We start from the raw sequence: 26,536 nt of genomic DNA, 5'->3' as shown, positions 1-26,536 counted from the left end.
CATATCAGCTTTTAATATCAACTGGTCTGGCTCCAAAAAAAGCAGGACACTTACTTATTTTTAAATTTGATGAGCCTTTCAGTCTGTAGATTCAGGTCTTTTTTTTTTTTTTTTTTAATGTCTGGAAAGTTGTCTTGGGTTTCAGGTTCAGATATGATGTTTTATTGTTTTGATTCTTCAGGGACTCTTGTTACGAATATATTGTGCCTTCTTTACCTGTCTTCCATTTCAGTCTCCAGCTGCTTTGTCCCTGACCCTTTTTAATTATTTGTCCCATTTTTACTTTTTCAGATCCTTTCCTCCATTTCTTCACTGCCTTTCATTTGATTTTTTTTTTAATTTTTTGTTTATTTTTGGCTATGCCGGGTTTTGGTTGCTGCACAGGCTTTTCTCTGGTTGCGGAGCGCGCGGGTGGACCTCATCAGGCTATCTTCTCTCGCCACGGAGCGCGGGCTCTAGGGCGCGGGGCTTCAGGAGCTGTGGCGTGCACACAGGCTGCGTTGCTCTGAGGCACATGGGCTCTTCCCACATCAGGGATTGAACCTGTGTCTTCTGCATTGGTGGGAGGATTCTTTACCACTGAGCCGCCAGAGCAGCCCTAGATTTTTATTTACATTGATTCTTCTGTGGCATCTTACACTTTAGTTTTCATTTCTGTTAAGATCGTCTTTTTCTTCTATTTCTCCCCTGGGTTAAATCAAATCTCTTTTCTCTTCTCCTTATTTTTGTCTAGTTCTGTTCTTTGGTTTTGCCATGACTTGTCACAGGTGGGATCTTAGTTCCCTGACTGGGCATCAAACCTTTGCCCCCTGCAGTGGAAGCTCAGTTTTAACCACTAGAACAGGAAAGTAGTTTTTATTTTTCTGAGTCATCAAGGGATTCTTTTTTTTTTTTTTTTGGAGGAACTGGTTCTTTATTTCAAAAAGACATTTATCAATTTTCAGTATCAAAACGGTTACACTATTGGTTTTTTTTTTCTCCCAGTTGGTCCCCAAAGAGACACCAAAGGAGAGAACATTTTAAGCCAATTAAGCTGCAGGATGCACACCTAACAGACCTCACTGAAACCTCATCAAAAAAGGGGGATTGGGTAGGGAAAGAAACTTTAAAAGATCAGCACACTGCTAGCCCACAGACTGTAGAGAGCTCTTACAGGCAGAGGGGTGACCAGTGTGCCTCAACCCCAAAGAAGCAAAGTTCCAAAATAATATAAAATTTAAAAGTTTTGTACATATGCTTTTCAAGATTTCTCCAGCACTAACCGATACAAAGCACAATGAGATGGCACTTTTAGAGACAGCAGCTTCAGACCCAGAAAAGGGTGATGAGATGAGTTTCATATGGCTAAATCAGTGGCAAAACATAATTTTCTTTCCTTTCTTTCAAGGAGGCAGGAGAGCAAATAAGTGGCCACTTCAACATAAGGGGCACATGATCCATTCTGTGAGCAGTTGGGAACAGGGTAGAGCTGGGACAAGGATTTGGTCTCAGAGGTTTCACCATCTTAATTGTTTGGTCGCTTCTGATGAAAAAAGAAAGAAAAGGTTGTCCAGAGATACTGTAAAGCTGAAAACCTGAACAGCACTTTTTTTTTTTTTTGGCTAACTCCTCCTGGAATCATCTTTCTGGTTTGGCAGGTACTTTTTACAGGGCAATGAGGTTTCCCCAAATGGAGCCTTTCTCTGGACTGCTAGGCTCTCAGTAAGGCAGGCCCAAGCCTTTTCTCTTTCTCTCTGGAGAAGGCAATATGCATTAAGCTGAAATGTACCTTCCAAAAGTGAGAAAGGGATTAGACTGCTGCTTCAGAACTACGGAATTATCTGGAATGTTTTTTTACAAATGGTTGTTTTCTCTTTCGTACTCCTGAGTATTTATTTAAGATTTATTTCAGTCTGGAGTGCTTGGCTAGAGGGATTTTGGGTTTGTTTTTTTTTGCTTTACTTTTTTTGGATTAATCATCTTTTGCTCACATGTGTTTGTGAGACTTTCTGTGTTGTGGGAGTAGCAGGGGCTTTTGTGTGTTTGCATCAGGGTGTAGCATTGTGTCAGACCAGAGTGGCCTGGCTTCTGTGTCCCTTCTGCAGGGGGACTTGAGGTGGTCCATGCTCAAGCCCCCTTGCAGAAGGTGGGCCTTGTCACAGCCCCTCTTGGCGGCTGTTACCAGCTGTGCTGCTGGGAGCATCCTTGCGGTCTTCTTGGTGAACACCTTCCTTGTAAAGTTTGTGTTCCTTGTCATGCTGTCTGGTCACACAGACTTATTCTGCCAGGAAGGAGGACTAGTCCCTTGAAGTCCACCGCACTGCCCCCCACTCCCCGCCCGGTGTTGGCCAGTACACAGGACGGTCGGTAGGATGACGGCTTGAGTGAGAGACTTCCCTTTCCTGTGCGGGGTGACTGGCAGACTGCTGCGCTCTGAGCTTACCTGTCATCGTCTATAACATACACTTGGGGAGGGGCCCGTGGTGCTCCGGGATACACGTGCGACACCGTCCTGCCCCGGCTCCTCATGCGACCCGATATGCATCAGGTCCCGCCCAGGCGTCTCCTTGGTGGCCTCGGCCACCTGGCCCCCTTTGCACGCTGTCCCTCTGCCTCCTCTGTTCGCTTGTGTCTCTTCGTAGCAGTTGCCACACGGCTTGTGCCTTGTGATGCCGAGGCCCTGTGCGGCTGTGCCTGGCGTGTTCATGTCTTGACATCCTGGCCGGAGGGAGGCTTCCTGAAGTCAGGAAGTGCTGTCCAGCCCCTGCTGTGGGCCCGGTCGAGAGCAGCGCCCAGCATACGGGAGGCCTGGGCTGGCGGGGGGGCGGGGGGGGGTCCGTGACCAGTCCCAGCGGTTAATGGGGGTTCACCATTAACTGCTGCACGCCAACCACACCGCCCCAGGGGTGCTCTCCTAGGTCCTGTCGTGACGAACTAGTGCTTCCTGTGGTGATTCTCTACTAGTGAAGGGCTGTGACCTACCTGAGTGTTGCATGGAAACGGTTCACCTGTGTATTTATTTTACTAACAGAGACATTAAACCTGACAATGTCCTTCTGGATGTAAATGGTCATATCCGCCTGGCCGACTTTGGATCCTGTTTGAAGATGAATGACGATGGAACTGTAGGTATTTTTGTTGAAACTTTTCCATTTGGTTTTGTGTTTTGCTTGCAGTTAGAAGGGGCTTGTTTGCATTTTCAATTTGAGATACAATTAAGAAACCAAGTTTATTAACGTAAATTAAGACAAGTCCATTTAGAAAACAGTTGAAATTTTCTATTTACGGTTAAAACATCTTGATTGCTTCCTGTGTTCGAGAAAGTGATCTGTGTGCCTTCTGCAGAGAGGAGTTCAGGTGTCCTCAGATCCCCGGGGCCACTCCCGGGCGCCGACCCCACGGTGAGAGAGGGGCAGCCGGCCAGTGGGCAGACCTGAGCTGGGTGTCGGTGCCTTCTCGTTTCTGTCTGGGGCAGGACTTCCTGAATGGGGGTACCCCCCCCAAGGGCCAGCGGACGCTCCCTCTGCAGAGCGGGAGGACACCCCCGGAGTGGCCATCCCGAGCCCGATGGCCAGGTGGCCTCGGTGGGCCCCCCGCCTCCCTCGGCTGGCTCCAGCACGCAGCTCCACTGCGTCAGGGACTCGTCTGCATCCTTCCCGGTGGCCCCCGTCGCAGTTTGGGTTTTAGGTGTTTTGGGAGTCTTTTAAAAACCCACACGAGTCATAAAGTCTACTGTAACTGCTTCTCCAGAGAGAGCAGCCCCTGCCCCACCCCTTGCTGTAGGTTTTCAAGCAGCAGTAAAAGAACATAAAGCTGGCAGCACGTGACAGTGTTTTAAAAAGAGCGAGTCAGTTAACTCTCTCCACAAAGCCAGTCTCTTATTTCTAATGTGATGGGTCTATTGGTGCTGTCCCCAAAGCCAGTCTTCTAACGAGGGAGCTCTGGCCTGAGCTCCGCGTGCTGGGCACCTTTCCCCGGGGGCTCACCCACCTCACCTCCCAGTAGCTGTCCCCTGCTGCCCTGTCCGACTCCTGAGGACTCCCCGCTGAGTCCTGCCACCGGGCCCTGGGCTGTGACCAGGGAGAGGCTGGTCTTTTCGAGGACAGGCCTTCTTGGCTGTTGTCGTCGCGTCTTGCTGACCCCAGTCCTTTGGACTCCACATGCTCTGAGGCCGGTCTGTGGCCTCTCAGCACACCCAGCCCCCACGTTGTCTCCGTGATGGTTGCAGCTCCCCACGGAGGGCGTGTCCAGCACCCAGCGGGTCCCTGGACCTACTTCCAGATGTTCCAGTTTGGAGCTCGAGGGTAGGGTGTGGGTGATCAGCCCGAGCTTCCCCTGGGAGCGTGTCAGAAAGGCAGGATCTTAGAATCTCTCTCGCAAGCGTGTGGTGTCCATGCACGTACAAGTCTGAGGCGGCCTGGCCTGGACGCACGGGGTGCCTGGACTGCACTTTGAGCCGCGATGGGGAATGTGGGGCTCCAGTGCTGTGTGGGGCTGGGTGGGCATCTAGGGATTGAAAAACCCGGCGGGCAGGAGAGTCTGGTGCATTCTGGAAACTGTCCGATGTTTAATGCTGTAAAAATAGCTCTAAGTTGTCTCTGACTCTTGCGATCCCATGAACTGTAGCCCACCAGGCTCCTCTGTCCATGGAATTCTTCAGGCAAGAGTAGTGGAGTGGGCTGCCATTTCCTTCTCCAGGGGAACTTCCCGATCCAGGAATTGAACTCAGGTCTCCCACATTGCAGGCAGATGCTTTACTGACAGAGCTACGCGGGAAGCCCTGGTTTAGTGCTATAGGAACATTTATTTGCATTGAATTTTTCATTATGAGGTTTTTAAATCATGACCATGTGCCAGGTTTATCCTGTGATTGTTTCTTCATCCACTGTCTCCTAGAGACGTCCTCAGGTTTCCCTTCACCTTGCCCGCCCTCTCCCCTAAGGTGCAGTCCTCCGTGGCCGTGGGCACCCCGGACTACATCTCCCCAGAGATCCTGCAGGCGATGGAGGACGGCATGGGCAAGTACGGCCCCGAGTGCGACTGGTGGTCTCTGGGCGTCTGCATGTACGAGATGCTGTATGGAGAGACCCCGTTCTACGCCGAGTCCCTCGTGGAGACCTATGGGAAGATCATGAACCATGAAGTAAGCCGTCGCACTTCCACCCCGTGTGTGTTCGAGTCCCTGGGGAAGAGGGATGGGTGGAGCAGGCTGGGCGGCCAGACGGGTGTCCGAGTGGGCTGCTGACCCGGGAGACGAGAGCGGAGGGGGCCGCTCCCGTTCCCTGGTGGAGGGTGGTGGGTCCGTTGGGCCAGAACCCCTGCAGGAGATGTGGGCTTCGGGAGCTAGACACAGGTCCGTGCGGGGCCAGGTGGGCGGGAACTGCCCAAGGGGGCTCTCGGGCCCCTGCCGCCTGTGTGCCCGCCCTTCCTTAGGCGTCAGCTCTGCCCCTCCAGCCTGTTTGCCCCGAAGTCGTCAGGAGTGGATCACACGTCTCAGCACAGTAGTGCTCTTAGTCCTTTCTTGAGCCTGTTTCTTTTCCTCCTGCTTTCCCCCCTTTTCCCAGGTACTCATTTTTCACTTCTATTTCCCTCATTTTCTGTTTATTATTTCTTCTTCCTTCTAAGATTTTTGTCATCTGTGTTTTTTCTTTTTACACCTTTCCCCACGTCCTTCTGACTCCAGGGTCAGCCTCTCTGCCGGTTGGCTCACAGCACCCTTCCCCACCTGCTCGGTCACTCACCCAGACAGGTGCTCACTTGTCTGCTCTCTCCTCCCAGCCTGGTCTCCCAGTATTTGCTCAGATAAGGAGCAGATTAACATTAAAGTCCTAAAGCATCTTTCTCTTAACTCAAGAAAAGTTATTCCTTAAAAAATTTGTTTTCAAAGTAGGAATGTATTTTTATTTATAAATTAATATATACTATTAAAAACTTCAGACATGCCGAAGTGCATGCAGTAAGTTGATGAAAGGCACCCTGTGAACTTCTGGTGGTAAGCGTGGTGAAGGGAATAAGTGGGACTTGCTTGCATTCTAAGGCCTGCTGTCTCCCTGAGCGCCTGCCGCCTGTGGGCACCCCCACCCCCACCCCGGTGGTCTCTGATCATTTATTCCGTCTCCGCTGCAGCCCCGTGAGGCAGCGCTGCCGTCCCTTCTAGAGATTACAGGTGAGGCCTGAACCGCAGGGGTGGCTCAGCACACAGGCCCACGGTGCCCTGGTGCGTGTGTGGCCTTGTGAACCTCCTAGCATGTGGGAGGTGGGGACTGTTTAAATAAATGGGATCTCGGTCACATGTGGCCAGGGTTCCGCTCGTCTTTCTCCTCAGTGCTCAGAGGCAGACCTTACTTACCGTGTGTATGTGTGCAGTGTATCTCGTTTTAGCAAGTCCCTCTGTGATGAGCTTTGAGGTACTTTTCAATTTCCTTGGTCAGAGCAGAATGGCGTCACGAGCATGTCGTGTGTTCTCATTGATGCTGTGGGCAAAACTCGTACTGAAGGTGTGCCCGTTTCTCGCCCACCTGCAACCTGCTGTTGGTGTTCTTTGCTACCTTGATAGGTGGGCATTTATCACCGTTTTAGTTCACGTGCAGGGTGATGACAAGTCCACCGTGACTAACCAGCGAGACTGAGGGTTTTCTGGAATGAAGCTCCATCAGCTTCGGCTGCGCTTGGCCACTGGGACGCAGAAAGGGACTGTAGCGCTGCAGCTGCGCCTCTGCTCTGTTCCCCGTGATGCCTGCGTGCCTCGAGTCCCCTGACTGCCCCCCTGCCCCCCCAGGAGCGGTTTCAGTTCCCGTCCCACGTCACAGACGTGTCCGAGGAGGCCAGAGACCTCATCCAGAGGCTGATCTGCAGCCGGGAGCGCCGGCTGGGGCAGAACGGGGTGGAGGACTTCAAGAAGCATGCCTTCTTCCAAGGGCTGAACTGGGAGAACATCCGGAACCTGGAGGCGCCCTACATCCCGGATGTGAGCAGTCCTTCCGACACGTCCAACTTCGACGTGGACGACGACGTGCTTCGGAACATCGTAAGTGTGGCGGCACCCTGCCCTCCATGCCGTGTCTCAGGTCTGTGTGCACACAGCTTGCTCATCAAGGTGGCGAATCTGAGAACTGTGCCAACTTCCGAAACTGTGGCGGTTGCCTCAAGGAATGCACCTCTCATTCTAGCCTTCAGCTTGGTCCTTAAAGAGATGGCTTACTCAGTTTTAAATAGCTGTTCTGTTTTAGGATTCATCAGAATTATTTGATGCTTTTGTGCCTTTGTGAACAGTGTCATGTTCTCTGTTGCATCAGAGTGTCCCTTCTGCCTTGTCCCCCTGCCAGGGGCCTGCCCGTGGCCCCACGGTGGCATGGGTCTCTGGGTCTCCGCTCCTCCTCACTGTCCCTGTGCTCGAGGACATGTCCGCTCTTCTGCCGACACGTGTGTTCAGCATGTGCGTGACTGTTTGCTTGCATGGCCGGAGGTCGGGAGCAACAGGGATGAGAGGCCGATTTTGAGGCGCTGATGTCTCAGGTCCTGGGTTCTCCACGTTGGGTGCTGGCCGTGGGGCCCACCTAGTGTATGTCTCAGATTGTGGTTCTCCACGTTGGGTGCTGGCCGTGGGGCCCACCTGGTATCTGACCTGGTCTCACAGGGCCGCTGAGGAGCTCTTCATTGTACTTTTTGGGCCCGGAGAGTTTTGCTCACGTGTTGTGAAATTATTTTGGTCTCATCAGACTCAACATTCAGTATGTGTTACTTTAAGCCCTTTAACATGAGTGTTGGGGATAGAGAAACTGAGGTTTAACCAGGGAAAAGAAAACTGTGTTTGATTTAGAGGCTTTAGAGGCTCTTTCTTAGTAAAATAAGAGTGGAACTTTAGATGATGTGAGAAAAGACCGAGGAAAGTATTAATATTATTTTTGAAAGGATTTTTCCTGAACTTCAGATAAACGTATTTCCACACTGAAATTTCCCAGGTAAATAACTTTGCTTTTATTTTTAATAGAGAAGGATCCTCAAACTGAAAAATAGCAGTAAACCCATGTAAAACAGTCTCCCCTTGGGTTCCAGACCCCGCTTCTGGCCTGTTTCAGGGCAGGAACCCAGCACCCCTGCCTCCGCCCCGTGTCCCCCCTGCTCAGGGTCACGGTGAGCAGCGGCTCCTGCCGCTTTAGAAGGTTTGCAGTTACCTGATCCCACTTCAGCCTGAGCATCGCTGTCTCAGAAGCAGTGTGTTTATCCCCTTCACAGCCTCGTGCTTTGGCTCAAGCTGGGAATGAAGCGGGAACCGGCTGGCACCCAGCCCCGAGTGGGCAGCGTTCTGGGAGGCCCTGTGGGGCTCCCCGCTGCACCGTGACTCCCCTGGAACGCTCTCCCCTCCTGTTCTCTGTTGGTTTGAACATGGTTTTGTTCACGTCAGCTGTGTTCTCCTGCAGGAAGTGTTACCTCCTGGTTCTCACACGGGCTTCTCTGGATTGCACTTGCCATTCATCGGGTTCACGTTCACCACGGAAAGGTGCGTCTTCGTCTGCCTTCCCCGAAGGTGGGGGTCTTCCCGTGGGGTGGAGGAGCCTCCATGTGGGGCAGAGCCCCGTCAGAGCCAGGGACTTGGACGTGTTCTGTGCTTGAGGGAGCTTCTCTTTTAACAACCCATTAAAAGTGGAAAAGCCGTTTTTACCTCAGACTTGAGGGGGTTCAGCCTGCAGGCCCTAGTTTGCTGGCCACGACCTCTGCTGGCCACTCAGCCAGACGGGGTTTGCGCAGGTGGGACACCGGGGGCCCTGGCCGGCAGCAGGTTGTCTGGTCACCCCGGCTGAGCGTCCCCTTCATCTGGGCTCTGCTGGCTTTCGTGGGGGTTTTTGCTGCAGCCCTGGGGTTCCCGGGGGCACGGGGAGGGGCTGTAGATGAGAGCTGAACCCCGCCTGTGAGCACACCCGCGGGAGCCCTGGCTGGGGGTCGTGTGTGTGGCCTGTCTCCAGGGGCTTCCGCAGAGTTGTGGTGCTCATGGTGCTCTAACTCGATTTTAAAAGGACACTGGGCCAAGCAAAGGGGGCTGAGGAAGAAAGGCAGTAAAATAAGACAAATGGGGCTGCCTCGGCGCCTGGAGCGAGGTCACTGAGCTTGGTTCCTGGCTGCCTCCAGCCGCGGGTGCCTAAATTGGTATAAATTTCTACGGAAGCGGCCTGCTGCTGCTGCTAAGTCGCTTCAGTTGTGACCGACTCTGTGCAACTCCATAGACGGCAGCTCACCAGGCCCCGCTGTCCCTGGGATTCTCCAGGCAAGAACACTGGAGCGGGTTGCCATTTCCTTCTCCAATGCATGAAAGTGAAAAGTGAAAGTGAAGTCGCTCAGTCGTGTCCGACTCTTAGCGACCCCATTGACTGCAGCCTACCAGGCTCCTCCATCATGGGATTTTCCAGGCAAGAGTACTGGAGTGGGTTGCCATTGCCTTCTCCGCGGAAGCGGCCTACTTCTGCCCTAGCTTGTGAAAGCTCTCTTCAGGTGTGATGCTGGAGTTAGTAGTGCTTAGACCAGAGTGACGGCAGATGCCTTCCAGCCCAGTGGCGGCATTCTGGGTGTGCTGGACGTGTTGACTTGTTAGCCCCTCTGCAGAGGCTCTAGGCCCTTCCACCTCGTTCAGCTCACTGGGTGCCTGTCACACCTGCGGACCTTTGGCCCCCAGGGAGGCTCCAGGTTTGGCAGGTTAACCCAGGGACCTCTTCCTGAAACAGACCACCTTTGAGAAACACCAGCTACGCCCTTCTGTGAGGGAGAGTGTGTGTGTGTGTGTGCGCGTGCACGCACAGTCACTGTAGAACTCAGAAAAGCGTCCCTGACTGTCCTTCTGTGTATGTGTATGTCCACACTCCCTCACTGTGTAGAACTCAGAAACGCCCCTGACATTGTCATCACGTTAAAAGCAAGAGGAGCTAAGTGGCTTGTCCCCAAGTTCAGCTCTGACGGAGAGAACCTTCCTCAGCCCGAATCTGTGTATCAGAGTGCGCTCGTGCAGAGGCGCGTCGTGAGTCGCTGCTGGTTGGTGAGGACCTGGGCTGTGCTGGTCCAGGGGCTGGACTGGAAGGAGCCGTGCAGGGTGCTGACAGTATGCGGGGGACGACAAGCCCCAGAGGCTGAGGGGACGGTCCCGGTGAGGGCAGAGCCAGCGTGCCCTCGCCCCTCATCATGCTGCAGCCGCCACTGAGCATCAGGGCGCCTCTGCCCACAGCCCCCCAGGCCCTGCCAGCCCAGGCCCTCGTGCAGGAGGCCTTCTCCCTCAGTTCATGGTTAGGTGTGCATGGTGACTTAGAGATTACACTCGGCGCCATCACAGTGAAGTGAATCCACATCGTCTGTTCAGTGACTAAGTCACGCCCAACTCCTGCAACCCCACGGGCTATAGCTCACCAGCCTCCTCTCTCCGTGGGATTTCCCAGGCAAGAATACTGGAGTGGGTTGCTATTGCTTTCTCCAGAATCAACTGTACTTCAATAAAAGAAAGAAAGAGAATTATACTTCCCAGCCCTGCAGAGGTGCTCTGTCTAACCAGCCCTCTCACTACCCATTGCCACCCAGTGGTTTGGGGCAAGGAAGACTCTTGTCTGGTTTTGGCTCCATAAACAATAGTCTTTTCACAGGTGATTTTGTTTGCCAGTTTGAAAAGGCTTATCTTTTACCCCAGGAAGTTTCTAAACATTAATGAAGTCCCTGTAAAGTCTCCGTGGGTGAGAACACGCTGTTGCTTTATCTGCAGCTGCTTCTCTGACCGGGGCTCTCTGAAGAGCATCCTGCAGTCCAGCACACTGACCAGAGATGAGGGCGTGCAGCGCGATCTGGAGGCCAGCCTGCAGGTGGAGGCCTACGAGAGACGCATCCGGAGGCTGGAGCAGGAGAGGCTGGAGCTGAGCCGGAAGCTGCAGGGTGAGGGGTGGGGCCTCTGCTCGGGGACCGCCCTCTCCCCCCCACGGCCCGTGCTCACATGCGTCTCCTCCCCAGAGTCCACACAGACCGTCCAGTCCCTCCATGGCTCAGCCCGGACCCTGGGCGGTGCAGCCCGGGACAAAGAGATCAAACGGCTGAACGAAGAGATCGAACGTTTGAAGAATAAGATAGCAGGTGAGTGTTCTAAGGTCACCCTGCTTAGACTCTCTGTTCTCAGATCTTCCTTTCTGCAAAGAACATTCTCGGAGTCCTTTCCATTGGATGGAAAAGCAGGGAAAAAAAGTTAAAGTTTAGCAAAGTTTTGTCAGTTTATTTTAAATGATTTCTCTAACGTGCCTAACCTTAACACTATAGGAAATGATTTGAGCTGTTAGAATTAATGCTTTATATATATGAGACAGAACAGCCATAACTCTCTCTTTCTGGAGCTCTCTCCCACAGCTGGGCTTCCTCTTCAATGTTAAAGTGCTAGATCTGGTGTCACCAGAGTCATGTTTTGTGGCTCCCAGTTATCAGAGCTTCCTGAAGACTCAAGGCACCGTTAAGTCCCAGCCCTTAGCCTGACATGTGGGTCGGCGCTACACATGACTCATCTCAAATCAACCCCGAGTCAGTGGCCGTCTCTCTGCTTCCTTCTGGGACCCACCTTCCTGATCCGAGAAAAGGCTGCCATTGAGTGCCTTACTCACCGAGACCCTCCCACACTGCCCAGCTGTGCTTGTCTGTTACACGGGAGCGAGGGCCAGACGGGCCGCAGGCGCCCCGGGGCTCACGTCCCCAGGGAGAGGGTGTGGACACACGTCAGAGCCAAGTCTGGGGGGTCTGTCAGATGTGCTGGCGGCCACGCGCGTGTAAGGGATCCCGGCTTGTTTCCTGTTTCGCTCAGACTCCAGTCGGCTGGAACGGCAGCTCGAGGACACGGTGACTCTCCGCCAGGAGCACGAGGATTCCGCGCAGCGGCTGAAGGGCCTGGAGAAGCAGTACCGCGTGGTGCGGCAGGAGAAGGAGGACCTCCACAAGGTAGGCGGGCCCGTCTGTGGGAAAGTGCATGGCTTCGCGGAGTGTGCAGTTGCGTTCATGGAAACGTCGGAGACTTGCAGGCCTTCATCCACCTCTCTGATGGTGTGATGACACGGGAGAGGTCGGGATTCCTGAGCCAGGCAAGCTTGGGCACCTCGTGGGCTCCCTGGGCCCTGGTGGCCTTCAGGCTGTGCTGGGGCCGACAGAGGGCCTTCCCGGGGAGCTCAGTTTTCGAGGCTGAGGCTGCAGCTTTTCACCAGCATTTGCTGTCACTTCAAACCCTTGACACAGCAACAGGTGATGCTTCTCACCTTCCGGTCTTTGTTAGGCAAATGTAAACAGCCTGTAACTCCTTGTGTTCAGCAATTGATCGAGGCTTCCGAGCGGTTAAAGTCCCAGGCCCGAGAGCTGAAAGACGCCCACCAGCAGCGGAAGCTGGCCCTGCAGGAGTTCTCGGAGCTCAACGAACGCATGGCTGAGCTGCGCTCCCAGAAGCAGAAGGTGTCACGGCAGCTGCGGGACCGAGAGGAGGAGGTGGAGGCGGCCATGCAGAAGATCGACGCACTGAGGCAGGAGGTCCGCAGGGCCGACAAGGGCCGGAAGGAGGTAGCGTCTCGCGGCGTCGGGCTGTGTTGATGGGGTGTCTGGAGGGTCCCGGTAAGGTGGCTTTGAGAGCTCGGGCTGCATCCCGTAAATCACTGGGAAGTAAAATGGATCTTAAATTTCATGTGAAGCCAAGTAAGTTTCTCTGCCAAGTGTTTATCTTGTAGTAGTACAAGATACATACATACATTTGTGAAATTATTAAAACTGGTCTCTGTAGTACAAGATACATACATACATTTGTGAAATTATTAAAACAGGTCTCTGTAGTAGTAAAGTTTTAAAGTAGAGGGCTTTGTGCCCCAGAAGTACCATAGAAACATGCCGTGACGTGATGTGGCATGGCTTCCAAGAACTGAAGGCTAGAAGCGGGTGGAGGGCCCATCTCAGCCCAGGGACCGAGACTGACTCTGGGACCCTCGACACTCAGAAGGTCACCAAGGCCCCAGGGAGCTTATGTGTATTTGGTTACAGGCCTTAATGTTTAACAACTTAGAAGTTAAAACTGAAAAATGTTCACATAACCACAGACGGATTCAGTTCAGTTCATTTCAGTCGCTCAGTCGTATCTGACTCTTTGCGACCCCATGGACTGCAGCACACCAGGCTTCCCTGTCCATCACTAACTCCAGGAACTTGCTTAAACTCATGTCCATCGGTGATACCATTCAACCATCTCATCCTCTGTTATCTCTTTCTCCTCCTGCCTTTAATCTTTCCCAGCATCAGGGTCTTTTCCAAGAAGTCAGTACTTCGCATCAGGTGGCCAAAGTATTGGAGTTTCAGCTTCAGCATCAGTCTTTGCAGTGAATGTTCAGGACTGATCTTTAGGACTGACTGGTTGGATCTCCTTGCAGTCCATGGGACTCTCGATAGTCTCCAACACCACAAAAGCATCAATTCTTCAGTGCTCAGCTTTCTTTATGGTCCAGCTCACATCCATACACGACCACTGGAAAAACCACAGCTTTGACTAGACAGACCTTTGTCGACAAAAGAATGTCTCTGCTTTTTAATATGCTGTCTAGGTTCTTAATAGCTTTTTTTCCAAGGAGCAAGCATCTTTTAACTTCATGGCTGCAGTCATCATCTGCAGTGATTTTTGGAGCCCAAGAAAATAAAAGTCTCTCACTGTTTCCATTGTTTCCCCATCTATTTGCCATGAAGTGATGGGACTGGATGCCATGATCATTTTTGTGCATTTCTTTAATGTCTGATTTAGTAGAAAGCACCCAGATTCTCATATGTGTTTCTGTGTTGTCTGTAGTGATAACCTTTGCTGTATAATTTACATGAAGAAAACCTAGCTCCTAAGATAGGGAATTAGAGGAGGAAGGCCTTGCAGATCCTCAAGGGCCTCAGGACCCCACTTTGAAAACTGCTATCCTAGAAGGTTCGATATGTTCTGCTCTTAACAGGCAGCATATTTCCTGCAGCCCTACCTATAAATTTGTTGGGGTTCCCTCAGTACACTGCCAGGAGGGCCTGGAAATACCTGTTCTGTTCCATTCATGTTCAGGGCTCTTTGTCCTTTGGCCTCAAGATGGCTGTGCTTTCTTCTTAGACAGTTGGTTGTGGAACCCCAGGACACTTGTGTTAATAATTACAGCCAACCACAGCTCTCTTCAGTGAACCCCTGGTTGGGCACAGCCCTTCTGGTTCTGGGGGTAGCCCTGCAGCCAAAGCAGCTGGGCCCGGGGTGCTCAGCTTGAGGCAGGGTCATGGTACACAGACCTCCTTACCCTCTCCACGCTGGTGTGTGTTTGGAATCTCCCCTTTGGACAATGAATCTGTGTTCTGCAGGCATCAGAAATCCTTGTTTTCACAAACTTGTATCTTTTCTTGAAATTCAGTTTCAGTGTATCCGTTTAAATTAGAATTTAAGCTAACCAGCCATTCTAGTTAAGTCCCAACGTGTATTTCTCAGCCATTAACTTGTGATGGAATCTGAGGGAGCGTGAAGAATCAGGAAGCTTTCTGGAGACTCGGTTCCCTGGGACTGCCTCCCCAGGAGGGCTCCAGCCACGGTGGGCCTGGCGGGTTGCGGTAAGCAGCGCTCTCTCCCTCCTCAGCTGGAGGTGCAGCTCGAGGACGCGGTGGCCGAGGCCTCCAAGGAGCGAAAGCTGCGGGAGCACAGTGAGAACTTTTCCAAGCAAGTGGAGAGCGAGCTCGAGGCCCTCAAGGTAGCGCTGCGAGTCTCTCCTCACCGAGGGAGCGGGGCAGGCCGTGGTCCTTGGCAGCCAGTGGGTGGGAGTCCCGGGATCCCGACGTGGAAGCTCGTGGGAGCTTTTCGCTTTTCAGAACCAGATCCTTCACTTGACCTCCTAGAACCAGCCCTCGTACACTGACACCTCTTGCTTTCTCTGTGTCTTGGTCTGTGAATTCAGTGCAGGTCATTCTGGAAGGGCTCCTCACAGCCCATGTCCTGCTGGTTGTCCGCAGGGGGCTGAGGTGGGGTGGGGCTGTAGGAGCTCCCTGTTAGCTGAGAGACCTCAGATACGGGCCTCCACTTTCTGAGCCTTTCTCCTCATCTGTGCGATGGAGACAGCAGTCTCCTCCCTCTCATAGCTGGCCCTTCGACTAGACTTGGTGCCGTGACTGCGTCTCCCGGTCCCTCTCTTCACCTCTGTAGTCTGTCCTCTCCAGGCAGCGTGTCACTCCAGAGTCAGAGCCCGTCACGCCTCTACTGGCCGCTGATGGCTTCCTGCGCTCTCGAATAACCCCAACCCCACCTTCCAGCCTCCCCGACGCCCTCCTGTTGTCCAGCCTCGTGCAGCTCGCCCCCCACCCCGCTCTCCTCACCCCCTCACCCCTACGACCCTCCTAGCCTGACAGCTCAGTGCCCACGTCACCACCCATGACAGCAGAAACCCTGTGTGACCCTGTCAGCAGGAGGTGCCTGACTCAGGGCCCTCCAGAGAATCCTCTGGTGTGAATGAACAGACCACATGAGGAGACCTTGAGGGCCACTCACATCAGAGTGTGAGCAGGGCCTTGGGGTCCCAGGCAAATCTGGACTCAACCTTTCCAGGGCAGAACCCCCCACCCCCGCAAAGCCTGCCCTGCAGCCGTGGGAAGGATCAGTGCGTGCCGTCGGGAGCCCTTACTGTGTCTGCTATGGGCGGGGTGAGGCGGGGCCCTCGAGGAGGATGCAGAGATTTCTGATCTGTCCCAACCTTTGTCCTCAGATGAAGCAGGGGGGCCGTGGGCCAGGTGCCGCCCTAGAACATCAGCAGGAGATTTCCAAGATAAAATCTGAGCTCGAGAAGAAAGTCCTGTTTTATGAAGAGGAGCTGGTGAGACGCGAGGCCTCCCACGTGCTGGAGGTGAAGAACGTGAAGAAGGAGGTGCACGACTCCGAAAGCCAGCAGCTGGCCCTGCAGAAAGAGGTGATGGTGCTGAAGGACAAGCTGGAGAAGTCCCGGCGAGAGCGGTGAGTGCGCGTGTGGGGGCAGGGCCGGGGGCGCGCCGCGGCCGGGGGCCCTGACGCCTGTCCTGCGTCCTCAGGCACAGCGAGATGGAGGAGGCCGTGGGCACCATCAGGGATAAGTACGAGCGGGAGAGGGCGATGCTGTTCGAGGAGAACAAGAAGCTGACTGCCGAGAACGAGAAGGTGATCGAAGGGCTGAGTGTCGCTCTGTGGAAGCTGCCATTCTTTTCACTCTTGAGTCTTAGAAGTTGGGGTTTTAAGTAACTTAATTTCTAAATGATGGAATATGTTTAGTCTTCAAAGTGGGATGTCTTCATTTAGTTACAAGCTGCTGATTATCTGTAACCACTAGCTCTGATCACTTTGACACTCACATTTCTGTTGAAGCAGGGCTTAAGTTACATATGGCCAGGAACCCCACATTCGAAGTTAGGTTGGCAAACCCTCATAATGGTGAATGAAAATGTGAAGACCTTTCAAAAGAGCCTGCAGTTTTGCGGTGCTGACGTCATGTGTAAACGAGTAATGAATCGTGTGTCCTGACCGTTTCCCGCCAGCTCTGCTCCTTTGTGGACAAGCTCACGGCTCAGAATAGGCAGCTGGAGGATGAGCTGCAGGATCTGGCAGCCAAGAAGGAGTCGGTCGCCCACTGGGAGGCCCAGATTGCAGAAATCATCCAGTGGTACGTGCCCGCGGGCCTGGTCACGGTTCCCCAGCCACCTCCCCCGCCTCCACACCTCACGCTGCTCCTCTGCGGGCTCGGTACCCAGTTCACCTCGTCTCCCCCAAATCGGTAACATCCGGGGGCAGGAGTTCAGTCCTGTGACCGTGACGTGGGACTGCAAGTGGGAGGCAGCACCCCACGTGGCCCACGGTGTGGGTCGGGCTGGCCCCACATGTGGCGATGGAGCAGAGCTTCCAGGAGCCCAGAGAGTGAGCTGGGACTGTCCTGACCAGGGGTCAGCGGTCACGGTGCCTGGGTGGTGAGGTGCTGAGCCTCCATGTCTTGAGGAGGGACAGCAGGCAGTGCTCGCTCACAGGACGGCCCTTTCCCCTCTAGGGTCAGCGACGAGAAGGACGCCCGGGGTTACCTCCAGGCCCTGGCCTCTAAGATGACCGAAGAGCTCGAGACGCTGCGGAGCTCCAGTCTGGGATCGAGGACGCTGGTAGGTCTGGGTCTGGAAGCCGCGTCTGTGTTGCTTTGTGGCTGTCAGTGGCTCCACCTTAGTGTGAGTTCAGTGACATCAGAGGCTCCTGTGAGGCCTGCGTCTTTTCTAATTTAGGAATCGATGGCTGTGTGGGGTCTTAGTGGCGGCACGGGCTGCTCTCTAGTTGCGGTGCGTGGCCTCTCGCTGGGCAGGTCTCCTGTGGAGCACGGGCTGCGAGCACACAGGCTTCAGTAGTGGTGGTGCACAGGCGTAGCTGCTCTGCGGCAGGTGGGGTCTTCCCAGACCGGGGGTCAAAGCCATGTCCCCTGCGTTGGCAGGCGGATTCGTTACTGCCTGCAGCCAGCACCTTGTCAGTTGTCAGGGGATCACAGATTGCTTCCCCACCATTCATTTGTCTAGCAAATCCCTGTTGAGTTAGCAGGCTTAAGTTAGCATGGGACTCTGCCCTTGTATGGAGAAGGCAATGGCACCCCACTCCAGTACTTTGCCTGGCAAATCCCATGGACGGAGGAGCCTGGTGGGCTGCAGTCCATGGGGTCGCACAGAGTCGGACACGACTGAGCGACTTCACTTTCACTTTTCACTTTCATACATTGGAGAAGGAAATGGCAACCCACTCCAGTGTTCTTGCCTGGAGAATCCCAGGGACGGGGGAGCCTGGTGGGCTGCAGTCCATGGGGTCGCACAGAGGCGGACACGACTGAAGCGACTCAGCAGCAGCAGCGCCCTTGTATCGGGTGCTTCGTCAGTGTGATGATCCGGTGTTCGGTGGCCCGTGTGACTCTGTGAGCCCAGAGTGTGGCCAGCGCCAGGCTGCTGGTGCTGGTCCCTCTCCTCTGTCCCCCTTGTTAAACATGCGCGTGTGAGAATCGCAGAGTAAGAGTGCAGGGAAAGAGGAACGACCTCATTAGAATTCCAGCTAGAATTAAACTTTGTGGACCCACAGTTTTATTCCATGTTCTGGTTTGAGGCGGGGGCCAGGGAGACCGAGCTGCCTGTCCCAGCACACAGAACCCGCAGCACACCCGGCCTGTAGACCCAGAACCTTGGGAGTCCCTCCCAGACGGGTTCCAGCGCATCCTCACCTCTCACTCTTCTCACGCTTCCATCATCAAAACACAATACTTTGGAAAACATTGACGGTTCATGATCTTATTGAAGGAAAAAAACAGCTGTGTTCTTTGTGATTGGAAGCATTTTCGTATTTACATTTATAAACACCGATTAGAATAAGCAGTTTATGTTCCTCATTTCTACTTTTTTCTTGCCATCATGTTTACAAATTCAGTTCAGTTCAGTCGCTCAGTCGTGTCCAACTCTTTGCGACCCCATGAATCGCAGCACACCAGGCCTCCCTGTCCATCACCAACTCCCGGAGTTCACCCAAACTCATGTCCATCGAGTCGGTGATGCCATCCAGCCATCTCATCCACTCGTCCCCTTCTCCTCCTGCCCCCAATCCCTCCCAGCATCAGGGTCTTTTCCAATGAGTCAACTCTTTGCATGAGGTGGCCAAAGTACTGGAGTTTCAGCTTTAGCATCATTCCTTCCAAAGAAATCCCAGGGCTGATCTCCTTTAGGATGGACTGGTTGGATCTCCTTGCAGTCCAAGAGACTCTCAAGAGTCGTCTCCAACACCACAGTTCAAAAGCATCAATTCTTCGACACTCAGCTTTCTTTATAGTCCAACTCTCACATCCATACATGACTATTGGAAAAACCATAGCCTTGACTAGACGGACCTTTGTTGGCAAAGTAATGTTTCTGCTTTTTAATATGCTGTCTAGGTTGGTCATAACTCTCCTTCCAAGGAGTAAGCATCTTTTAATTTCATGGCTGCAGTCACCATCTGCAGTGATTTTGGAGCCCCAAAAAATAAAGTCTGACACTGTTATCACTGTTTCCCCATCTATTTCCCATGAAGTGATGGGACCAGATGCCATGATCTTAGTTTTCCGACTGTTGAGCTTTAAGTCAACTTTTTCACTCTCCTCTTTCACTTTCATCAAGAGGCTCTTTAGTTCTTTGCTTTCTGCCATAAGGGTGGTGTTGTTTTTGAGATTACATCCAAGTACTGCATTTCGGACTCTCTTGTTGACTATGATGCCTACTCCATTTCTTCTGAGGGATTCCTGCCCGCAGTAGTAGATATGATGGTCTTCTGAGTAAAAGTCACCCATTCCAGTCCATTTTATTTCGCTGCTTCCTAAAATGTCGACATTCACTCTTGTTGTCTCCTGTTTGACCACTTCCAATTTGCCTGGATTCATGGACCTGACATTCCAGGTTCCTATGCAATATTGCTCTTTACAGCATCAGACCTTGCTTCCGTCACCAGTCACATCCACAACTGGGTGTTGTTTTTGCTTTGGCTCCGTCTTTTCATTTTTACTGGAGTTATTTCTCCACTGATCTCCAGTAGCATTTGGGCACCTGCTGACCTGGGGAGTTCATCTTTCAGTGTCCTATCTTTTTGCCTTTTCATACTGTTCATGGGGTTCTCAAGGCAAGAATACTGAAGTGGTTTGCCGTTCCCTTCTCTGGTGGACCACAGTCTGTCAGATCTCTCCACCGTGACCCATCCTTCTTGGGTGGCCCTACATGGCATGGCTCATAGTTTCATTCAGTTAGACAAGGCTGTGGTCCATGTGATCAGATTGGTTAGTTCTCTGTGATTGTGGTTTCTATCTGCCCTCTGATGCCCTCTTAGCGCCCTACCATATTACTGGGGTTTCTGTGACCTTGGACGTGGGGTATCTCCTCTCGGCCGCTCGCCGCTCCAGCGCCGCGCAGCTCGCTGCTCCATCCTTGGAAGTGTTACCTGCTTCCTCCTGGGTCTGCTCACCTGAGCCTCCCTGTGGCTGGTCCCTTTGTTGCCAGTAGGTGGCGCCCCACGTGCTCCCCACACCCCCGTCTCCTCTTTACTCCTACGGAGGAAAAATGAAAAATTCTTAACTGTTTTCAGTGAAAACGTAAATAAAAGCCTACCAAGACAGTCTCTCCAGATTTCTCTTATACTCTTGAAAGTCAGTGAAATACATCTGGAGTCTCAATAAGAAAGAAGCTGTCCTCAACTGGTTTATTTCCCTGTAGCTTCATCCTTCAGTTCATCCCATCGCGCTTCCTTTCTCTTATTATTTTAGTCTTTTAATGATGTAATTACTAAGATGATAACAGGGCACGATGTTTCAAGAGGTAGAAAAATAAGAATAACTCTGATCCTAGAATATAGCTTAAATTGGTAAAAGAGTGTACTGGGACCATGTAGAGAAATTACCCTATCAGCTCAGTTTTATTTTTAAGAAAGTAAATTTTATTCTTTAGAAGATCTCTAAGAAAGAACTTACAAAATACCAAAACTAAAATTGGGTCCCATGGAATTTAATAACATCCGAGAGTTAATATTTAAATATAATAAAGTCTTAAGATTCAAAGAAGATAAATTGCCTGTTAGCGTTAATGTTGTTAAAGGAGTGAGTTGGTTCAGAATGTGTTTTAACATCTGAAACCACCTCTGCAGGACCCGCTCTGGAAAGTTCGCCGCAGTCAGAAGCTGGACATGTCTGCACGGCTGGAACTGCAGTCGGCCCTGGAAGCGGAGATCCGGGCCAAGCAGCTTGTGCAGGAGGAGCTGAGGAAGGTCAAGGACGTGAACCTCTCCTTTGAAAGGTGCCTGCCAACCCGGGGCTGTTGGGACGAGCAGAGTGCTGTTCCTGGCGCTCGGTGCCCAGGCCTGGGAGCATGTGCAGGGTTTTCAGGACAGAATGAGCGTGTGTGAGTCTGCAGTTTTGAAGTGTCTGTGTCTCTTTCTGAGTGTGAACAGGGTGCTTGCCGCCCTGAGCTGGGTGACAGGACCCACATATCCATGGACACCTCTCTGGCCTTCCTGTCCACCTCTTCAGCTTAGCGTTTTTTTCTTTAAAAGCTAAAATCAACACACTAAAATATTCAGAATTTTTCCCCACCTTCAAGCAGTCATAGAAAACACTGTTTGACAAGGCAGTGAGTTCAGCAGACGTTTGATGAGAGCCTGCCGTCTGTGGGTTCTGTTCTGTTCCCTCAGGGTCTGTAATGAGCTGCAGCCTTAAGAAAGCTGGGCCGACCTGCCTGCGGTGGACCTGTCCACGTGGTTGGCCAAGCCCTGACACGTCTTCATGGGGGGGACCTGGAAGTGATGGTGTCACTGACAGGAAATCGTGTCAGTTTGGGGCTGAAAAACTGATGGTGGTAACAGCTGCTGTTTAAATATACTGCCTCTGCTTGGGGCTGCTGTGAGACCGTTACTGTGAAAACACATGACCCTTCCAGCATCCCTGTGAGGCCTCACAGAGAGGGGTGAGGGGCGGGCGGTGACCGGTTCCCCTGGCGTCACCATGATCACCACAGGGCTCTGAGCGAGGCTTGCTGCCTGCCTCCCCGCCAGGGTCCGCTGGGCCCGGTGCTGGCCCGTCCTCGCCCCGCTGGGAGCAGAGGCCCCACTGTGCGTGCAGTGGTGCGGCTCTTCTGTGCGGCCCACTGTTGCGCTCATTCCAGGGAAGACGCCTGGGGCCTGACAGCTGAGTGACTGAGGACAGCTGAGCCGTGCGTCCTCAGAGGTGGGGCCGTTGGGGACTCCATTAGGGCCTCATGAGATAACACTTTGTAAACTGTGACTTTTTAAGTGAAGCTCGTGTATGATCCATGACGCAGTGAGCAGCAGCTGATGCTGAGAGTGGGCTTGAGTGTCTGTCCATTGGGTCTGGGTGCTTTCCCAGACGCCTGGGAGAAGCAACCCCCCCAACACACACACACACCCCCTTCCTACCAACCTGCCTACTTTGACACTCTGAACCAGCACAGAGATGACCTGAGCTCAGGGCACTTAAAGCCTTTTATTTTGTATTTTAGCAAACTAAAGGATTCTGAAGCCAAAAATAGAGAACTACTAGAAGAAATGGAAATTTTGAAGAAGAAGATGGAAGAAAAGTTTAGAGCAGATACTGGTAAATTAGTATCATAAGCTTCTGAATTGTTTACATATAAACCTTTTTTAATGAAATGGTTTTATTTTAGATTTAATTTCTTTTAATTTTAATGGTTTTTAGTTCTATAAGGAAAGCGCTTACCCTAATCCCAAAGCCCAAATTTTGAAATAGGGTATGTCCAAAGATGCCTTCCCAAAAAGGCAGCCACAGTTTTCGGTGTATTCTTCCCTTTGTTCCATCTTGAAAATATAAAGCAGGTGCCTGTGTCTGTATCATTAGGCCTCACAGAGGCCTGGCCTGCCCTGACCTGTGCTCGGGCGAGGCCACGACCCTTGGCTGGCGGCCCGGGTCTTCGTGCAGCCGGCTCGGCACAGTACCCGCTGGGAGTCCTGCTGCTCCAGTCCCCTGCGGCGGGGCGTGCCGCGTGCGTGCGACATTTGCTGCAGGGCTGCTGGTGGAGGGGGAGCGTGCGCACAATCAGGCTCAGCCGTGCCGGCTCTGGGTTCTGCTCCTGGGCTGTGGGTTTATGTCCCCGGCACAGGGCAGGCGGGGGTCCCTGCCCTGCAGCCTCACCCACCAGGGGTGACCTCGCTTGGAGCGGGTGAGAAGTGGCACCACATTCACATTTCTTACGAGCAAGGTTGAGCATCTTTTCATGTGTTTGAGGGCAGTTTGTACCTCACTCTGTGGTTTATAGATTGGTATTTTCTACTCATTTGTAAAAGTTCAGACTGTGGCTTTTTCTTAATTCTTAGAAGCTGTTTATATGTTGAGGGCTAGAGTCTTTTGTTTGACAAAAGTTGCAAATAATCTTAGTTTGTCTTTTTGTCTTTTTCCTTGGCTTATTTTTTTTTTTAATTTTATCTATCCTTGGCTGTGCTGGGTCTTCGTTGCTGCAGGAGCCCCTGCGGTGGGCTTCTCGTCGCTGTGGCCTCTCTCACGGCAGAGCGCGGGTTCTAGGGCGTGTGGCCTTCCCTTGCTGCGGTCCTTGGGCTCTAGAGCACAGAGCTCAGTAGTCGTGGCGCACAGACTTAACTGCCCCTCGGCCAGTGGGATCTTCCTGGATCAGGGATCACACCCGTGTGTCTTGCGTCTGCAGGCAGATTGTTTACCACTGAGCCACCAGGGAAGCCCGATTTTTTTTTTTTTTTGCCAAGCATTAGGTGTTTTTTTGTTATCGTTTTCATTTTGTTTTGCTATTTTAATTTTTATGTGTCAGATTTGTTAGTTTTTTTCCCTATTTTAAGTCATAGGGAAATATTCCCCAAATCCCCAGTTGTTCAAGTAATTCACCCATGTTTTCTTCAGATACTTCTGTGACTTCATTTTTAAAATTTAGATTACTGACCCATTGGGAAGTTACTGTGACATACAGTTTGAGGAGGACCCATTCTGTCTTTTTTTCTGAGGCTTGTTAGCTGTCTGATGCCAGTCATTAAAAAGTTCCTCTCGATGCTGACTTCAGATGTCAGTCTCACCGTAGATGAGATGAGTTGCCATGGGGGCTGAGGGCTGTTTCTGCGTTTCTACCTTGTTCATTGTCCACGGGCAGGACCCATGCTTCTAATTAGAACATGTGCTTCAGTGAATCTGCGTCAGTATTTAGTAGGTCTCCTCCCCTACCACCCCCTAATTTTTAGAGGGGTGGTAGGTAGTCTTCCTACCACCTTTTTGCCAGGTAGTCTTCCTTGGTTATTCCAGATGTCCAGCTCTGGGGCAAGTTTAATGGTATTTTTACTGTAATCGCATCAGATTTGTCAGTTCACTTACAGAGCATTGCTATTTTGATGATACTGATTCTTCCCATAAAGCTTAAGAAACAGTCTTAAATTTTGTACCTTGACAAGTCTCGTTTTATTCTTACAGGACTCAAACTTCCAGATTTTCAGGATTCTATTTTTGAGTATTTCAACACTGCACCTCTTGCACATGATCTGACATTTAGAGTAAGTATTTTTTTAAGTGACAAATGAATTTATGATAAATTAGAAATATTAATAGTTTAATTTGGTTTGGCTACCTGTGACCACAAACATACCAGTAAGTTAACATGTGACAGTTTGAGACAGTTAAGGTACGTGAAGTGCACCCAGAGAAGCGTTCCCACTTCCTCAAATCACATGGGGTGAAGGAAGTGCTTGGCACCTTCAGGAAAGAGACCCCCGCCAGCCTCCGCCTGGGCAGTGAGTGTTTCAGACAGTTTTTAAAACACACATTCTCCCCCTGCAGCTGGTCACGTTACCCCTTCAGGGGCTTCTGTGCAGACTCGCCGATGGGTGGGGTGGGTGGTATGGAAGAACAGCCTGGCTCTGGGCCCCCTGTTGGGGTCCTGGTGGTGCAGCTCAGCGCCTCCGCTCGGGGTGACCGCACCGGAGGCAGCCAGAGCCCCCGTGACGCGGGAAGCAGCTCCTGGGAGCGGCTGGGCCGGTCCTTCTCGGCCGCTGAGGCTCTTCACGGCACCCCTTGGAGGCGGGGCAGTCGGTCCTCCTTCCTCCAAACTGCAGGGTGGACCCCTCCTGGCCACCCCTGAGACAAGCCGGTGAACATTGTGACGGCAGGTCTCACTAACGGGCCCCCGATGTGTTTGTCGTTGCTTTTGTTTCCTTTTTACCAGAACACTGTACACCTGCAGGAAGGCGGAAGGCAGCATGGTGAACACACACGTGCCTCCCGCCTGGCGATCGGCCCCTTGCTTTCTCCCTCTCTCTGTACACACGGAGCTTTTTGAGCACGAGCTTCGGGACCCCCAGACACCAAAGTGCCCGGTGCTTCTTTGCTGAGGTCACTGAGCACAGGCCGCCCCCTCTGCCCAGGAGCCAGCGCCTCTCTGGTCTCCTTCCACCTGGAGTCGCGCCCCCCACCCCCTCTTTATAACCTGATATTTTTGTAGTGTCCAAACCGGTTGTCTTGTAGATTGTCCTCCACTTTTCCTCTCGATTAGACATGGGTTGGAAGTTTTGACGTGAACTCTATACCGGAGATGGTGTGTTCTTCCTGCGAGTGGAGGCCTCTTGGCTCAGCACTGGGAATGCTAAGCTTCTTGGCCCTCAGGTGGAGGTGGTGTCTGTGGACCTGCCCCAGAGGGACTCAGGAGGCACCAGTGGTCATCTGCAGGTTAGCGGACCACCGTGATCCTAGCCTAGACCAGTTGTTACAAAACCACAGCAGATCTGTGTTGCTCTCAGTGTTCTGGGCACCCACCTATTTACATGCACCTGTCAAGAGGGGTTTTTATCGAATGTGTGATGCTGCCTTTTCCCTTAAGTCCTCAGTTTTTAAGAAGCAAATACATGTAACTGTTCACGCTGGCGGCTCTTCCAGACACAGGCTGCTGGTCAGCCCCGTGCCTCCTCCCAGCACTGCAGGGCCAGACACAGACTCCCGAGAGGCTGAGACTCGGGTTGTGGCCGGGATGGGGTGGCTTTTCTCTAGAGCTCGTGGACGGCGGCAGGCCACGGGCCAGGCGGCCTCTAGCGCGTCCCTTCTGTCACAGGGGGCGGCCGGAGGGGCAGGCTGCGCGTGATCTGAGACCCCGGCCCCTGTAGCCAGCACTCCTGCTGTTTTTCACGTTTAATTTTCACCCCTCGCTAGCCCGTGACTTAAGTAGGAAGAACAGTTACTGATGAAAAACTCCTTGGTCAGAGTCAGGTGTGTTAGGAGGGTTTGCAGACCTGAGAATCTTCTGATAGAAGCTCCTGGTCTGCCTTCCCCGTGCGAAGCTGTGGTTTACACTAAAATGCTGGCCACAGCACTGAATCAGTAGGTTTTCCTGGAGGTTTATATCGGGTGGGAATGCTGGTTTTCGTTCCTCCCGTCTGTCACAAGCAAGGGCTCCGTCTCCTCCCGCATGTCCTCTCTGCCAGCCTCTTGGGAAGAAGTCAGTCACTGCCGGCGCGGGGCCCGTGCTCATCGCCTCCGAGTGCGGACCCCTCCCCATCCCGTCTGCACCCTTTCGGTTAATTGTCCGGCCAAATGAAACTAGCGGGGCTGTTCCTTGGCTGCAGTTAAATTACGAAATGTTCTTTTGCCCTTCGTTTATCTAAAAATGCATTTATCTAAAAACTCATTTGTATACCTCGTTTATGGGGGAAAGTTGCTTATACCTGTGCCTAATGGATCTGGCCTTTCCCTGACGAGTGTGCTTAGGATTTACACACCGCAGCACATAGTCGTGCATGTGTCTCTGTGTGCCCCCTGCCTTCCCTGTGAGTTTGGCTCCTTAGGCAGCAGCCTGGTTAGTTCGAGCCAGTGGAAAGTGTTTCTCTGATGTGGTTCGATGGGAGTTCGGTGTGGAACTACCTGCCCAGCTACCCTGGGTCACCTGTTGACAATGCTATGTAAATTGTGTGTGTTTGTAAAACACAGTTGCTGGTGACGAGGGAGTGTTCAAGTCGGGAGCACTCCTGAGGTTATCTGTAGGTGGTTTTAGAATGTGGCTTTAGCTTCAG

The 26,536-nt window shown here is 52.4% G+C and overlaps 1 protein-coding gene across 2 annotated transcripts in view; it reads left to right on the top strand.

Annotated features, from left to right (window-relative positions):
* CDC42BPB (CDC42 binding protein kinase beta) overlaps positions 1-26,536 on the top strand; it is a 98,200-nt gene that overhangs the window by 56,570 nt on the left and 15,094 nt on the right. For both annotated transcript variants that reach the window (XR_003031488.2, XM_024982176.2), the window contains exons 6-21: positions 3,011-3,104; positions 4,922-5,122; positions 6,758-7,006; positions 8,400-8,479; positions 10,715-10,881; positions 10,957-11,076; positions 11,789-11,922; positions 12,286-12,528; positions 14,598-14,708; positions 15,714-15,958; positions 16,033-16,138; positions 16,513-16,637; positions 17,016-17,121; positions 20,645-20,793; positions 22,012-22,106; positions 23,955-24,034. Coding sequence is in view for 1 of the 2 variants with exons in the window: in XM_024982176.2 (XP_024837944.1) it covers positions 3,011-3,104; positions 4,922-5,122; positions 6,758-7,006; positions 8,400-8,479; positions 10,715-10,881; positions 10,957-11,076; positions 11,789-11,922; positions 12,286-12,528; positions 14,598-14,708; positions 15,714-15,958; positions 16,033-16,138; positions 16,513-16,637; positions 17,016-17,121; positions 20,645-20,793; positions 22,012-22,106; positions 23,955-24,034 (2,305 nt within the window). In the remaining variant the exon portion in view is untranslated. The remainder of the gene's footprint in view (positions 1-3,010; positions 3,105-4,921; positions 5,123-6,757; positions 7,007-8,399; positions 8,480-10,714; positions 10,882-10,956; positions 11,077-11,788; positions 11,923-12,285; positions 12,529-14,597; positions 14,709-15,713; positions 15,959-16,032; positions 16,139-16,512; positions 16,638-17,015; positions 17,122-20,644; positions 20,794-22,011; positions 22,107-23,954; positions 24,035-26,536) is intronic.

The sequence above is a fragment of the Bos taurus genome, chromosome 21 (genome assembly GCF_002263795.3).
Source record: "Bos taurus isolate L1 Dominette 01449 registration number 42190680 breed Hereford chromosome 21, ARS-UCD2.0, whole genome shotgun sequence".
In the NCBI taxonomy this organism is placed as follows: domain Eukaryota; kingdom Metazoa; phylum Chordata; class Mammalia; order Artiodactyla; family Bovidae; genus Bos; species Bos taurus.
The sequence above is the reverse complement of the archived record's forward strand: the minus strand, read 5'-3'. Positions and strand labels throughout refer to the sequence as shown.